This window comes from Sapajus apella, unplaced genomic scaffold, assembly GCF_009761245.1.
Source record: "Sapajus apella isolate SASKATOON/1434 unplaced genomic scaffold, GSC_monkey_1.0 scaffold62, whole genome shotgun sequence".
NCBI lineage: Eukaryota > Metazoa > Chordata > Mammalia > Primates > Cebidae > Sapajus > Sapajus apella.
Window position 1 is genome coordinate 7,976,277 of NW_022437002.1, and position 14,430 is coordinate 7,990,706.

Below are 14,430 nucleotides of genomic sequence, written 5' to 3' on the forward strand. Positions count from 1 at the left end.
CAAAAGCTTGAAGTCATAAGGTGAAATTTAATTTGATAATGTTCTCAAATTCATTAGTAATAAGAGAAATCTAAATTAAAAAGTGCTTTTAGTTTATACCAATTAGGCTGACAAAAGTTAGAAAGCAAAGCTGGGTAATGCCACATATTGGCTGGACGTAGGGAAATAGGAGTCTCAAGGAGTGCAGATTAGTGTAGCCATTCTTGAGAGCAATTTGGCAGTTCATCATTTACCTGATAAAATTCACTTTGATCTAACAGTCTGTTTCTGGGTCTATAAGTAGAGATTAATTCTCACACAGGTTCATAAAGGGACATGTACGGTGATACCATTTCAGCATTGTTTTTGGTGTCTGGCAATTAAAGATGTGAATCTGCAGTGCTGGGGGAGTGGATAGAAAACATGTAGAGTGCTTTGCATCAATCAGAAACAGTGAACCAAGTCACTGAAATTGCATACAACCATTTTTTTTAACAGATAAATCTTTTAAAAATATACCACAGCAACATGAATAGGTTTTAAAAAATCTAACACAGAGTGTAAAGGTAGGAATATATATAAACAGAAAAATGTTAGTCAAACAAATTAGAAGAATAACTTCTTGGGAAGGGGAATGGGGATAGGAAATGGAGATGGAAAGTTATGAGTCAACCAGTTAGAAGGGCGGTATTATACAGATGATGATAACATATTATGAACTGAGGAGTATGATTAAATTTATTGTACCCAAGGAATAAAAGTGGGGCTTGGGAACTTATTTAGCAGTGAATGTAAATTGGGTTGGAGTTAAAAAAAAAAAAAAAAACACGTAAGAACATAAAAAAGAAACTTAAAATAATCCAGGTACAATGACATGAGGTTTTTCTTTAGGAATGTGGTAATTGGGAATGGAAAACAAAGGATTGGTATAAGAAATACTGCAAAGACATGGAGTCAGTAACCAGCTGAGTAAAGAGATAAACCAAGTTTTGAATCTGGGTAACTAGGAAGATAGAGATACTATCAATTAAACAGGAGTAACAAACAGAAGATAACCACATTTAACTCTGATGAGATGTGTTGAATTCAGTTCTAGATGAAGTCCATTGGAAGTTCCAGCATTTCATTGAGGTAGATTTTTCACTGTTAGAACATTTATTGAGGATATACTATACGTGTGTGTGTGTGTGTGTGTGTGTGTGTGTGTGTGTGTGTATCCAGGATATATATATATACACATGTATGTTTCTATATTTTTGCTAAAACTGTAGCGAAACGTGGTGTATGTGGATATATATATATATATATATATATAAGTATATATATAAGTATACATTGATATATAAGTATACATTTATATATAAACGTATATATATTTTTTAATTTTTATTTTAAGTTCAGAGTTACATGTACAGGTTTGTTATATAGGTAAACTTGTGTCATAGGGGTTCATTGTACTACTTATTTTGTCACCCAGGCATTAAGCCTAATATCCATTAATTATTTTTCCTGATACTCTCCCTCCTCCCACCCTCTACCCTATGGTAGACCCCAGTGTCTATAGTTTTCCACTCTGTATCCATGTGTTCTCATCATTTAGCTCCCACTTACTAAGTGAGAACATACAGTATTTGGGTTTCTATTCCTGCATTAGCTTGCTAAGGATAACAGCCTGTAGCTCCATACATGTTCTGCAGAGGACATGCTCTTGTTCTTTTTTATGGCTACATAGTATTCCATGGTGTATATGTACCACATTTTCTTTATCCAGTGTACCATTGATGGGCATTTAGGTTAATTCTGTGTCTTTGCTATTGTGAGTAGTGCTGCAGTGAACATATGCATGCATGTGTCTTTATGACAGAACAATTTATATTCCTTTGGATATATATGCAGTAATGGGATTGCTAGGTTAAATGGTAGTTCTGTTTTTAGGTCTTTGAGGAATTGCCACACTGCTTTCTACATGGTTGAACTAATTTACACTCTCACAACAGTGTATAAACATTCCATTTTCTCTGCCACCTTGCCAATGTCTTGTTATTTTTTGACTTTTTTTTTTTTTTGAGATGGAGTTTTGCTCTGTCATCCATGCTGGAGGGCAGTGGGGCGATCTTGGCTCACTGCAACCTCCCCCTCCTAGGTTCAAGCAATTCTCCTGCCTCAGACTCCTGAATAGCTGAGATTACAGGTGCCTGCCACCATGCCCAGCAAATTTTTGTTTATTTAGTAGAAATGGGGTTTCATCATGTTGACCAGGCTGGTCTTGAACTCCTGACCTCAGGTGATCTACCCACCTCAGCCTCCCAAAATGCTGGGATTATAGGCGTGAGCCACCACACCTGGCCTATTTTTTGACTTTTTAATAGTAGCCATTCTGACTGATGTGACATGGTATCTCATTGTGGTTTTGATTTGTATTTCTCTAATGATCAGTAATGTAGAGCATTTTTTTCATGTGCTTGTTGGCTGCATGTACATCTTCTTTTGAAAAGTGTCTGTTCATGTCCTTTGCCCACTTCTTAATGAGGTTGGTTTTTTCTTGTAAATTTGTTTATGTTAAAGCAGGATATTTTTTATTCCTAAGATGTTTTGGCCCTACTATTTCAATCTCCTCCATTTAGATCCTTAGAGTGATGTGACTGGGTTGCCCAGAATTAGTAAGTTTGAAATTATATCAGTTTACTGTTGAGTAAAAACAAAAATGACAAAATGGTTAAAACATCCCAAAGAATTAGATCTGTAAAATTTCACCTAAGAAACCAGATTTAGGTTGGATGCAGTGGCTCACGGCTGTAATCCCAGCGCTTTAGGAGGCCAAGGCAGGCAGATCACCAGGCCAGGAGTTTGAGACCAGCCTGGTCAACATGGTGAAACCCCATCTGTACTAAAAATACAAAAAGCAGCTGGGCATGGTGGTGCACACCTGTAAGCCCAGCTCCTCAGCGCCTGAGGCAGGAGAATTGCTTGGACCTGGGAGGTGGAGGTTGCAGTGAGCCAAGATCACACCTCTGCACTCCATCCTGGGTAACAGAGCAAGACTGTCTCAAAAAAAAATAGAAATCAGATTTAGTATAAAATGGCAGAAAATCATCAAAATTTATTCTGAACTCAAAAATGAATAGGTGAATCAAAATTTTGTTGTAAAATTTACTCTAGAAGACACTTGATATTGTTTTCAGTAGTTTCAGTAAAACAAAATTGAAAAAGGAGGGGAAAAAAAAAAAAAAGAAACTTTGTGCCAAGTAGAAAATTGCTTTGGGTATCAAGTCATCTTGATTTTTCTGTTATTCCAGAAAATGCTGGGTTCCTGCCCGACTTGACTGAGGTAGACTTGAATCTTTTAAATTAGTTTTAGATTATACCAATACTATGTGAATATATTCTCATTGTAACATATTTAGATTTTATAAATAAAAGTGACTCTGTGACCCTGTCACTTCCTTCTCCAGAGGTAATCACTATTTGGAATATATCCTTTCAGACGTCTTTTCTCTGCTTTTACAAATGTGCGTACAAAAAATAAATACTGATTTGTGAAAATCTGGTATTCCCTGTATAGTATGTAATTTTTAAATGTATAAGTCTGGAATATCTTTCTATGTCAGTTACATTGGATCAAATGTTTGCTGGATAAAAATGGAGGTTTTATAATATCCTTACTGGCTAGGTTCTGTAAGGATGGGAGGAGAAAGGAATACAGTTATGTTTGCTGCTCTCAAGAGACTCACAGAAGAATTAAAATATATAATCATTATAATAGACAGTGTTCTAATAGAGATATGTACTAGGTGCTTTGTTGGTACAGAGGAAAGAGTATCTACTCTTTGAGAAAGAGGTGACTGTGTTAGGGAGTGTTTAGAGATGGCGAAAGAGATTTTGAATCAGTTTCTAAGAATATTTTGCAGGTCAAATGTGTCTTGGAATGATTGAGTAATTTGCTCACTTCATTCTTCTCTGTCTTGTGAACTGCATGCCACCTTTGGCCAATAATCAATCTTTTTGGTATCTTAAGCCGTGGTTCTAAAAGCAAAATCTTTATCATATATGAATGTCTTTAAGAATTTTGACAGCTTTAAACAGTGCCAGAAATTACTTCAGTTAATATTTTTATATTTCATCTTGCAGAGGATTATGTGAATTTATTGTTTTCCTTCTTTAGGGAGGTGGTTGACTCAATGGTTCAGCATTTTAAAGTAACTATATTTGGAGACCGTAGACCAGTTTATGATGGAAAAAGAAGTCTTTACACCGCCAACCCACTTCCTGTGGCAACTACAGGGGTAAGATATGCATTCCTGTATTAGAAAGGTATATTTTTAAGTGTCTTCTTTTACACACATTTATTACCATTTTTATTATAATCCATATATATGTATTTATCACTGATTGTTTTTAACTTTTTATTTTGAAATAATTTCAAACTTACAGCAGAGTTGCAGGAATCATACAGAAAATTCTCATATACCCTTTACTTAGATTCATTGAGGTTCTGAATGTTTCCACATTTGTTTTTTTTTTCTTTCTCTCTTGTACATACATGCTTATTTTTTCGTGAACCATTCACAAGTAGGTTGCATACACCATGCCCCTTATTTATTTATTTATTTAAGACAGGATCCCACTTTGTCACCTAGCTGGAGTGCAGTGGTGTGATCTTGGCTCACTGCAACCTCCGCCTCCCAGGTTCAGGTGATTCTTGTGCCTTAGCCTCCTGATTAGCTGAAATTACAAGCACACAATACCATTCCTGGCTTTTTTTTTTTTTTTTTTTTGTATTTGTAGTAGAGACAGGGTTTTGCCATGTTGGCCAGACTGGTCTCAAACCCCTGACCTCAAATGATCTGCCCAGCTTGGCCTCCCAAAGTTCTGGGATTACAGGTATGAGCCACCGTGCTAGGCTAGTATTTAATACTTTACTATATATTCCTAAGAACAATGATTAAAACCCCTTGTACGGTTATCAAGTTCATTAAATTTATCATTGATATGATACTTTAATCAACAATACAAATTCCAGTTTTATCAATTGTTCTAATGATGCCCTTTAGCATTTCTTTTCCCCTCTGTTACAGAATCCAGTCCAGGATCATGATATAGATACCATGTCTTTCTTTCCCCAGCTTTTTTTTTTTTTTTTTTTTTTTTTTTCATGACAATAACAGTTGAAGATTATAGGCCAGTTACTTTGTAGAATGTCCTTCAGTCTGGGTTTGTATGATGCTTCCCCTTGATTACATTCTGTTTATGCATTATTGGCAGGAATATTATATAAGCGTTCTTTCCTTATCAATTTGTCATATCAGGAAGCACGCAGTATGTATTTGTTCCATTATTGGTGATGTTAACTTTGATTAAATTGGTGTCTGCCAGCTTTCTCCGATTGAGCTATTCTTTTTCTCCTTGTAGTAAATAAGTATCTTGTAGAGAGATTCTTTTTCTGATTGTGATAAAACATATATAACATAAAATTTACCATCTTAACCATTTTCATGGTACATCTCAATGGTATTAAACATATTTACATTGTATAATCATCACCACCATCCATTCCCAGAATTGTCTTTATCTTACAAAACTGAAACTCCATATCCAATAATCAGTATCATTGCTCCCTCCCTTCAACTCTGACAACCACCATAGTACTTTCTATCTCTAAATTTGACTGTTCTACGTACCTCACGTAAGTGAAATCAGAGAGTGTTTGTCTTTTTATGACTGGTGTATTTCACTTACCAAAATTTCCTCACAGTTTATCCACATTGTTGCATGTGTTAGAATCTCCTTCCTTTTCAAGGCTGAATAATTTTCCGCTGTATGTATATAACACATTTTGTTTATTCCTTCATGCATCAATGGACACCTTTTGGCTATTACAGATAATCCTGCTATGAACATAGATGTAGAAGTACTGAGACTCTGCTTTCAGTTCTTTTGGATATATACCCAGAAGTAAATTTGCTGGGTCATGTGATGATTATTAATTTTTTGAGAATCTGCTATATTGTTTTCCAAAATGGCTGCATCATTTTGCATTCCCACCAACAGTACACAAGAGTTCCAAACTCTCACTTCCATGCCAACTTGTTTTCTGGCTTTTTTGTTCGTTTGTTTTCTAATAGTAGCCATCCCAGTGGGCGTGAGATGGTATCTCATTGTGGTTTTTGATTTGCATGTCCCCCAACAATTAGTGATGTTAAGTATAATTTTGTATGCTTATTGGCCGTTTGCATATCTTCTTTGGAGAAATGTGTAGTCAAGTCTTTTGCCCATTTTTTTAGCTGGGTTGTTTGTTTTGAGTTTTGGGTGGTGATTGTAGTGAGTTGAAGGAGTTATTTTTTTTTTTTTATTTTTTTTAGCTAAACTTAATACCATTGTAGGAGTTATTTATATATATTCTGGATATTAACTTCGGTATTCTGGAGCTTAACTATATATATTCTGGATATTAACTTCTTATAAAATATATAATTTGCAACTATTTTCTCACATTTCACAGGTTACCTTTTCACTCTGTTGATTGTGGCCCTTGATACACAGAAGTTTTAAATTTTGAAATGGGAAATACTTTTAAGGATCCTGTTGCCCATTAGATTTTTTGGCAATTGACTATTCTTGCTTGAAAGGATTATTACTGTGTAGAAGTGGTGATTTTCTTTTTCTTCTTTTTTTTTTGAGACTGAGTTGCTCTGTCGCCAGGCTGGAGTGCAGTGGCACGATCGATCTCGGCTCACTGCAACCTCCGCCTCCCAGATTCAAGCGATTCTCCTGCCTCAGCCTCCAAATAGCTGGGACTACAGGCATGTACCACCACGGCGGCTAATTTTTTGTATTTTTAATAGAGACGGGATTTCACCGTGTTAGCCAGGATGGTCTCAACCGCCTGACCTTGTGATCTGCCCGCCTCAGCCTCCCAAAGTGCTGGGATTACAGGAGTGAGCCACTGCGATGGGCTAGAAGTGGTGACTTTCTAATTCTGCCATTCCTTCTTTGTATATTCATTAATCTGCTGTAAGGGAGAATATTTTCTTTTACTCTGTTTATTGATTTCACTGCCCAGACTGTCCCAGATTTGACCAGTGGGAACTCTTGTAAGCTGACTCCTGTGTCCTTTTGAAATGACACTTTTTGAGGAATACAGTCCTGCATCACCTAAAACAATGGGGTTATGCTCTGAGAAATGTGTCTTTGGGCAATTTTGTCATTGTGCTAACATCATAGAGTATACGTACACAAACCTAAATGGTATAACTTGCTATGCACCTACACCATTTAGTATGCCCCTTTATTGCTACAGACCTATGTAGGGTATACTGAATACTGTAGGCACTTGTAAGACAATGGTAAACATTTATATATCTAAACATATCTAAATATGGAAAAGCTACAGTAAAAATACATTATAAAAGATTTTTAAAATGGTACACCTGTATAAGGCAGCTTCATTAATCTAATGGGACCACTGTGTGTTTGTGGCCCATTGCTGACCCAAAATCATTATGCAGTGCATGACTCTACTTCATTACTTTCTGGCACAAGATGTTCCTGGTTTATTTTATGTTTCCCTGCTGCAGTCCTGCAACTAACCATTTCTCTGAGGAGCTCTGGTTTCTTTTAGTTGGCAAATGCAATTTTGAAATTAAAATTTGGGTATTGGTGTGTTCATTGCTGCTGGGGTATATGTGCTTCTAAGCCCTTTCAATGGATAGAGATAGGAAATATATAAATAAGTAGATAAATAAAACATAATAAAAACATATTACACTTTATATGGTAAATCTAACACACATGCATATGTGAAACACACACACACGTATATGAACTCATAAATTCACACCCGATTCTTCCAATTCCAGTCTACGCCCCATGGGATTCTCTTTTCCTCACTCCATATCATATTTGTATCTTCCTTCTTTAGTTAGATTCCTGGCTCCTCAAAACATCACCACTCCTCCTCATTTGCTGAGTCCTACAGTATATATAAAATAGTTTGTGGACTGGGCGCGGTGGCTCACGCCTGTAATCCGAGCACTTTGGGAGGCCCAGGAGGGTGGATCACAAGGTCAGGAGTTCGAGACCAGCCTGACCAACATGGTGACCTTGTCTGTACTAAAAATACAAAAATTAGCTGGGTGTGGTGGCACATGCCTGTAATACCAGCTACTCAGGAGGCTGAGGCAGGAGAATTGCCTGAACCTGGGAGGTGGAGGTTGCAGGGAGCCAAGATCGTGCCACTGCACTTCAGCCTGGGTGACAGAGTGAGACTTTGTCTCAAAAAACAACAACAAAAAAATAGTTTATGAATAACTATGCTCAGACCACTACAGAAAACAAACCTACTAATGTATTCAAGGCTATATTTTGTATGTAACTCTTCTTCTAAATCCACCCTTTCTCTAACTCTGGAATTAAGACTATTGTCAGTATACATACTATGTTCAAGAGTTACTTGAATTAGTCCTTCCTTTTTCCTTTCTTTCAATGTGGTTATGCTATTTATTTGAAATTTATTTTGGTTCATTTGATTCTGATTTAATTTTTTCCCATTTTTATTTATTTAGACAGGGTCTCGCTGTGTAACCCACGCTGGAGTGCAGTGGCATACTCATGGCTCACTCTAGCCTCAACCTCCCAGGCTCAAACGATCCTACTGCTTCAGCCTCCTGAGCAGCTGGGACTACAGGCATGCACCATCACACCTGGCTAATTTAAGTTTTCATAGAGACTAGATCTTGCTCTGTTGCCTGGGTTGGTTTAGAATTCCTTGGCTCAAGCAATCCTCCTGCCTCAGTGTCCCAAAGTGCTGGGATTACAGGAGTGAGCCACCATACCCGGCCTAAAATTGGTTTTGTTTTGTTTTGTTTTTGAGATGGAGTCTCACTCTGTCTCCCAGGCTAGAGCGATGTAGCACAATCTGGGCTCACAGCACCCTCCACCTCCTGTGTTCAAGCGATTCTCGTGTCTCAGCCTCTCTAGTAGCTGGGATTACAGGTGTCCGCCACCACACCTGGCTAACTTTTGTATTTTTAGTAGAGACAGGGTTTCACCGTGTTGGCCAACCTGGTTGAACTCCTGACCTCAAGTGATCCGCCTGCCTCAGCCTTGAAAAGTGCTGGGATTACATCCATGAGCCACTGCACCTGGCCTTTTTTTTTTTTTTTTTTTTCTTTTTTTAATGCATAGAACTTTAATATGATTCCAAATGTCAAAATTACATCAAAACATATACTCAGAGTTGTTCGGTCCTTATTTTTTCCAGTCCATTCCCTCCCATCCTTTGAAAGTAATTAGTTCTTTGTTTCTGGTTCATGCTTCCTATGTTTCTTTTTGTAGAAGTAAGCAGATATGTGAATATTTTCCTTCTTTCTCACATAAAAGATGTCATACTATTTGTAATCTTTTGTACCGTGCTTTTTCACTTAACAGTATAGCTTCAAAATTTATTCCACAGTAGTTTCAAGAGATTTTTCTCATTCTTTTTTCATAGCTGCATAAATGTTGGAGCATTTAGGTAGTTTCTAGTACTTTGCAATGACACATAATGCTGGCATGAGTAACTATGTTATTTAAATTTTCTCTACAAAAAAATAAATGGCATATTTTAGTCTATTGATTTTTTTATTTTTACCATGTTTTCTCTTAGATATTTTTGTAAGTTAAATCTAAAATAATTGTATTTATCTTTTTGAACATTTACCAGTCAACTCTTTTCCCATCAACAGGTAGATTTAGACGTTACTTTACCTGGGGAAGGTGGAAAAGATCGACCTTTTAAGGTGTCAATCAAATTTGTCTCTCGGGTGAGTTGGCACCTACTGCATGAAGTGCTGACAGGACGGACCTTGCCTGAGCCACTGGAATTAGACAAGCCAATCAGCACTAACCCTGTCCATGCTGTTGACGTGGTGCTACGACATCTGCCCTCCATGAAGTGGGTGCTTCTACTTTTTTTCTCTTTAGATTTTAAACTCCCAAGAATTGAATTTTGCAGCCTTCCTTTGCTTCACCTTTATTTGTCATATATTTTGATTGTTCAACTGAAATGTTGAACAGGAATAGCACGCATACAAATTCATTGACAGGAGTACGTTACAGAAAATTATCTGGCTTTTGCAAGTAACTATACATCATTAGCTCAGCTAGTCTCATGAATAATTTTATAGAAAAATGCCTCACCCTTACTCTTAGGATCAAAAGTTTTAACTAACATCTGTTTTCAGATGTATTTCTTTAGTTATATTATCTTGTTTTAAAAGCAGTTTCACTGTTTATACAATATTATCAAATTGTGTTGAATTGCTTTTTGTTAATCCTAGGACCTCACTTGTAGGGTATGCGCCTGTATGTGCACGCACATCTACCAGTGTATTTTTTATTGTTTGGTTGGAGTTTTTTTGAGACATGGTCTCACTCTGTCGCCCAAGGTGTAGTGCAGTGGCACAGTCATGGCCCACTGCAGCCACAACCTCCCAGGCATAAGCAATCCTCCTACCTCAGCCATCTGAGTAGCTGAGACCACAGGTGTACACCACTATGCCTGGCTAATTTAAAAAAAAAATTTTTTGTAGAGATGGGATCTCCCTATGTTGCCCAGGCTGGTTTCAAACTCCTGGACTCAAGTGATCCTCTCACCTTAGCCTCCCAGAGTGCTGGGATTACAGTGTGAGCCCACACACCTGACTCAGTATATTTTTTTAAAGAAAAATAGTATGTCTTGCAAAGACATTTATAGAAATATCTTTTTGATCAATAAGTATTTACTTGTTAACATTTTTAAGGTTGTAACTGCTAATTTTTAAAAACCTATTTTTTTGACCAATTATTTTAAATAAAGTTTATTCTTATTTCAACTAACAGTTTTGAGAAAGGAGAATTTCAGCAGATTTTTTTCATTTAGAGTGGGTAGTTTTTGCTTTCACAAATTTGGAACATGTTTAGTTTCATATATTCATAATGATATGCATCATTATGATAAATTAATTGTACTCTAGTCTTTCCTTTTCTGCAGATTTAAATACTTGTATGAGAAGGAAAGGATTGAACATGCCATTTTAATTTTTGTAGATACACACCTGTGGGGCGTTCCTTTTTCTCAGCTCCAGAAGGATATGACCACCCTCTGGGAGGGGGCAGGGAAGTGTGGTTTGGATTCCATCAGTCTGTTCGGCCTGCCATGTGGAAAATGATGCTTAATATCGATGGTAAGGGAACTAAAGCCATATTCTGTATTGGGTGGTAGATTTCTGTATGATGTGTATACATACATTTTATATGTAATTATACATACCGGAGTATTGAAGTAATATTTGGACATGTATCATGATCTACTGGAAAAACATTGTATTTTTATTTCGTTTAGAAAGCCTGTAGCACATGTCTTAAAATGCTGCTAAACATGAAGCAAGAGCATGAAGACAGATTTAAAAGCCCTGACTTGGTTATCTGAGCAATCTTCTATTATAACTCACTTTTGCCCTTTTAACTCTAAGCCAACATTTTATTATGAAATACATATTTTAAGAAAGATAATTCTGTTGGTCATGGTGACCCCCAGGTGTTATGCCTGCTGTTGATCTTAATGTGGTGCTAATTGCATTCTTGTTTTTAGGTGTTTTCTTACAAATGTTTTCAAGTTTATATAAAAGCAGAGAGAATAGTATGATGGACTACCATATAGGCAGCCATTACTCAGATTGTCAGAATTTTTCTACCTTTGCTTTATCCGAGTACATTTCTTCTTCTGTGGTAGTGTTTTTAAATCAAATCCCACACAGCATTTTATTTTGTCCCTACTAATTCAATGTGTACCTCTAAAACTATGGTGTTTTTTCTATTATTATTATAGCAGCAATGTCATTAGCATATGTAGGAAATTATAAACAAGCATTTATTTGAACCCTCTAATACCTGTCCATAATCAGATTTCCCTGATTGTCTGAAATATGCCTTTTTCTAGTCAGCTGGTTCTAATCAGAATTCAAACAAGATCCACACGTCACATTTGATTATTATGCCTTTTTCGATCTAGTAGTCCCATTTCCTTCCCTGTTTTCTTGTATGCCATCGACGTTTTACAGAAACTTGGTCACTTGTTCTGTAGAATATGTTCAAATCTGATTTTGTCTTTTTGTTTTCTTGTGTTATTACCTTGTTCCTCTATCCCCTTTATTTCTGGAAATGAAAGTTAGCATAGAAGTTTGATTCCATTCTGGTTCAGAATGCTTAAGTGCTTTATTGTGTCATATTAGGAAACACAGTATCTACTGGTCCCAATTTTAGTCATGCAAAAATCAGTCTCTAGGTTCAGGGATTTATCAGTAGATTCAGAGATCTCTCCATTATAAATTTCTTACTTAACATTTGAATTGCTAATATTCTGTTCACTGATTCTTGTGACCCAAATTGTTTATTTCACTAGGGATTACCAATGGTAATTTTTCTGTTTTTCTTTTTGCATTGGGTGGAATTTTTCTGTGGAAAAGCACAATGTCCTATTGATAATTCTTAAGTGTTTGAAGGCTTTCTTGCTTTCAGGCACAGCAGGATATTCCTTGCTCATCTTGTATTTCCTGCCCAGTACCTGAAATTAGACATTCCTCCAAGGATCCCTTGGATCCTTAAAGATTAGGGCATTTTTTGAACTGCACCTACCATTGTGTAGTATATGATTGAGAAGGGGATAGATTTAACCAGTTTTCTTTAGATGTATACTAGGGTTATTTTTAGCTATTTTCTGTTTCATATCATTTTATGTATATTAAGATATGTCTGTAAGATAAATTCCTGGAGGTTAGACTGATGAGTTAAGGGTAAATGTATTAATATTTGTAATTTGTGTCATTATTGCTAGATTACACTCCATAGAGATTGTAAATATTTTGCATCAATGAATGAGAGTACCAGTTTCCTTATATCTTTGCCACTAGAGTTGTCAAACTCTTAGATTTTTTTATCAATCAGATTTGTAAGAAATAGTTTCTTTGTGTCTTTTAAATTTGCATTTGACTACCTTTTCACAAATATAAGGTACTTGTGTTTCTTTCTTTTGAGATGGAGTCTCACTCTGTTGCCAGGCTGGAGTGCAGTGGTGCGATCCCGGCTCACTGTAACTTCCATTTTCCGGTTTCAAGCAGTTCTCCTGCCTCAGCCTCCCAAGTAGCTGGGACTACAGGCGCGCACCGCCATGCCTGGCTTAATTTTTTTTGTATTTTTAGTAGAGACAGGGTTTCACCATGTTAGCCGGGATGATCTTGATCTGTTGACCTCGTGATAATTAGGGAAATTAGCCCTTCATCTTTCATGAGTTGCAGATATTTTACCTAGGTTGCTATTTGTCTTTTGTCCTTTGGTATAGTGGAGTTTTTTTTGTTTTGTTTTTGTTTTGTTTTGTTTTTTGCTCTGCAGGAGTTTGTTTGTATGTTGGTGTGTGCACACATACATATGTATCGATCAGTCATTTCTTTTGTGACTTTTAATATTTGATAGTCCCATTTTCTCTTTTCAGTGTTTTCCAGGCCATTCTGATGTGTAAGCTTTAGAAATATCTTGTTTAGATCCAGTGATTGGGAGAGGACAGATTGTTATTTTTATTGAGATCTTACTAGATTTTTAAATTAAGTTTAAAATTGGCATCTTCAAGGTGTTGTCTTTCTGTCAAAGAATATACTGTGTCTTTCCATTTGTTCAAGATTACTTTTGTTTTCTTCAAGAGATCTTAAAGCTTTCCTCACATAAATTTTCATGTTTATTTTCTTCCTTTCTTTCTTTTTTGAGACAGAGTTTCGCTCTTGTGTTGCCCAGGCTGGAGTACAATCGAGCGATCTCAGCTCTCAGCAACCTCTGCCTCCCAGGTTCAAGAAATTCTCCTGTGTCAGCCTCTCAAGCAGCTGGGATTACAGGCATGCGCCACCACACTTGGCTAATTTTGTGTTTTTAGTAGAGACAGGGTTTCACCATGTTGGTCAGGCTGGTCTTGAACTCCTGACCTCGGGTAATCCACTCACCTCAGCCTCCCAAAGTGCTGGTGTTATAGGCTTGAGCCACCATACCCAGGCTATTTCTTGTTATTCCAGGATATTTTCCGGTTTATAGATTCTAATTGGTTATTGCTTATGTACATGCAAGCATTTGTTTTCTGTATACTTTTTCTCTTTCTGTGTTATTGAATTCCATTATTGTTTGTGGTATTTTTTTCAAATGATTTTCTTGGGGCTCCTGGGTTATAATCATCAGCTGCAACTAGTGATAAGTTTACCTCTTCCTTTGGATTTTTGTTTGTTTTTTGTTTTGTTATTGTACATGGGGCTCTGGGGTTGCATTTTTATTCTCTTTTTTTTATCAGATTATATAGACTAATTAGGATAGGATTAAATTGTAGTGATTAATGTGCATCCTTTTTTTTCCTTGCTTTAGAAGCATTAAGTATTGTATGTTTGTATGTATTGTCATATT

General features: G+C 36.5%; 1 protein-coding gene across 4 annotated transcripts in view; it reads left to right on the forward strand.

Moving 5' to 3' along the window:
- LOC116529276 (protein argonaute-3) overlaps positions 1-14,430 on the forward strand; it is a 126,232-nt gene that overhangs the window by 31,183 nt on the left and 80,619 nt on the right. For 2 of the 4 annotated variants that reach the window (XM_032246929.1, XM_032246930.1), the window contains 3 exons: positions 4,142-4,262; positions 9,702-9,910; positions 11,044-11,180. In XM_032246929.1, the coding sequence (XP_032102820.1) occupies positions 4,142-4,262; positions 9,702-9,910; positions 11,044-11,180 (467 nt within the window). Of the gene's footprint in view, positions 1-4,141; positions 4,263-9,701; positions 9,911-11,043; positions 11,181-14,430 lie in introns of those variants that run through there. The other 2 variants (XM_032246931.1, XM_032246935.1) reach the window with 2 other exon arrangements.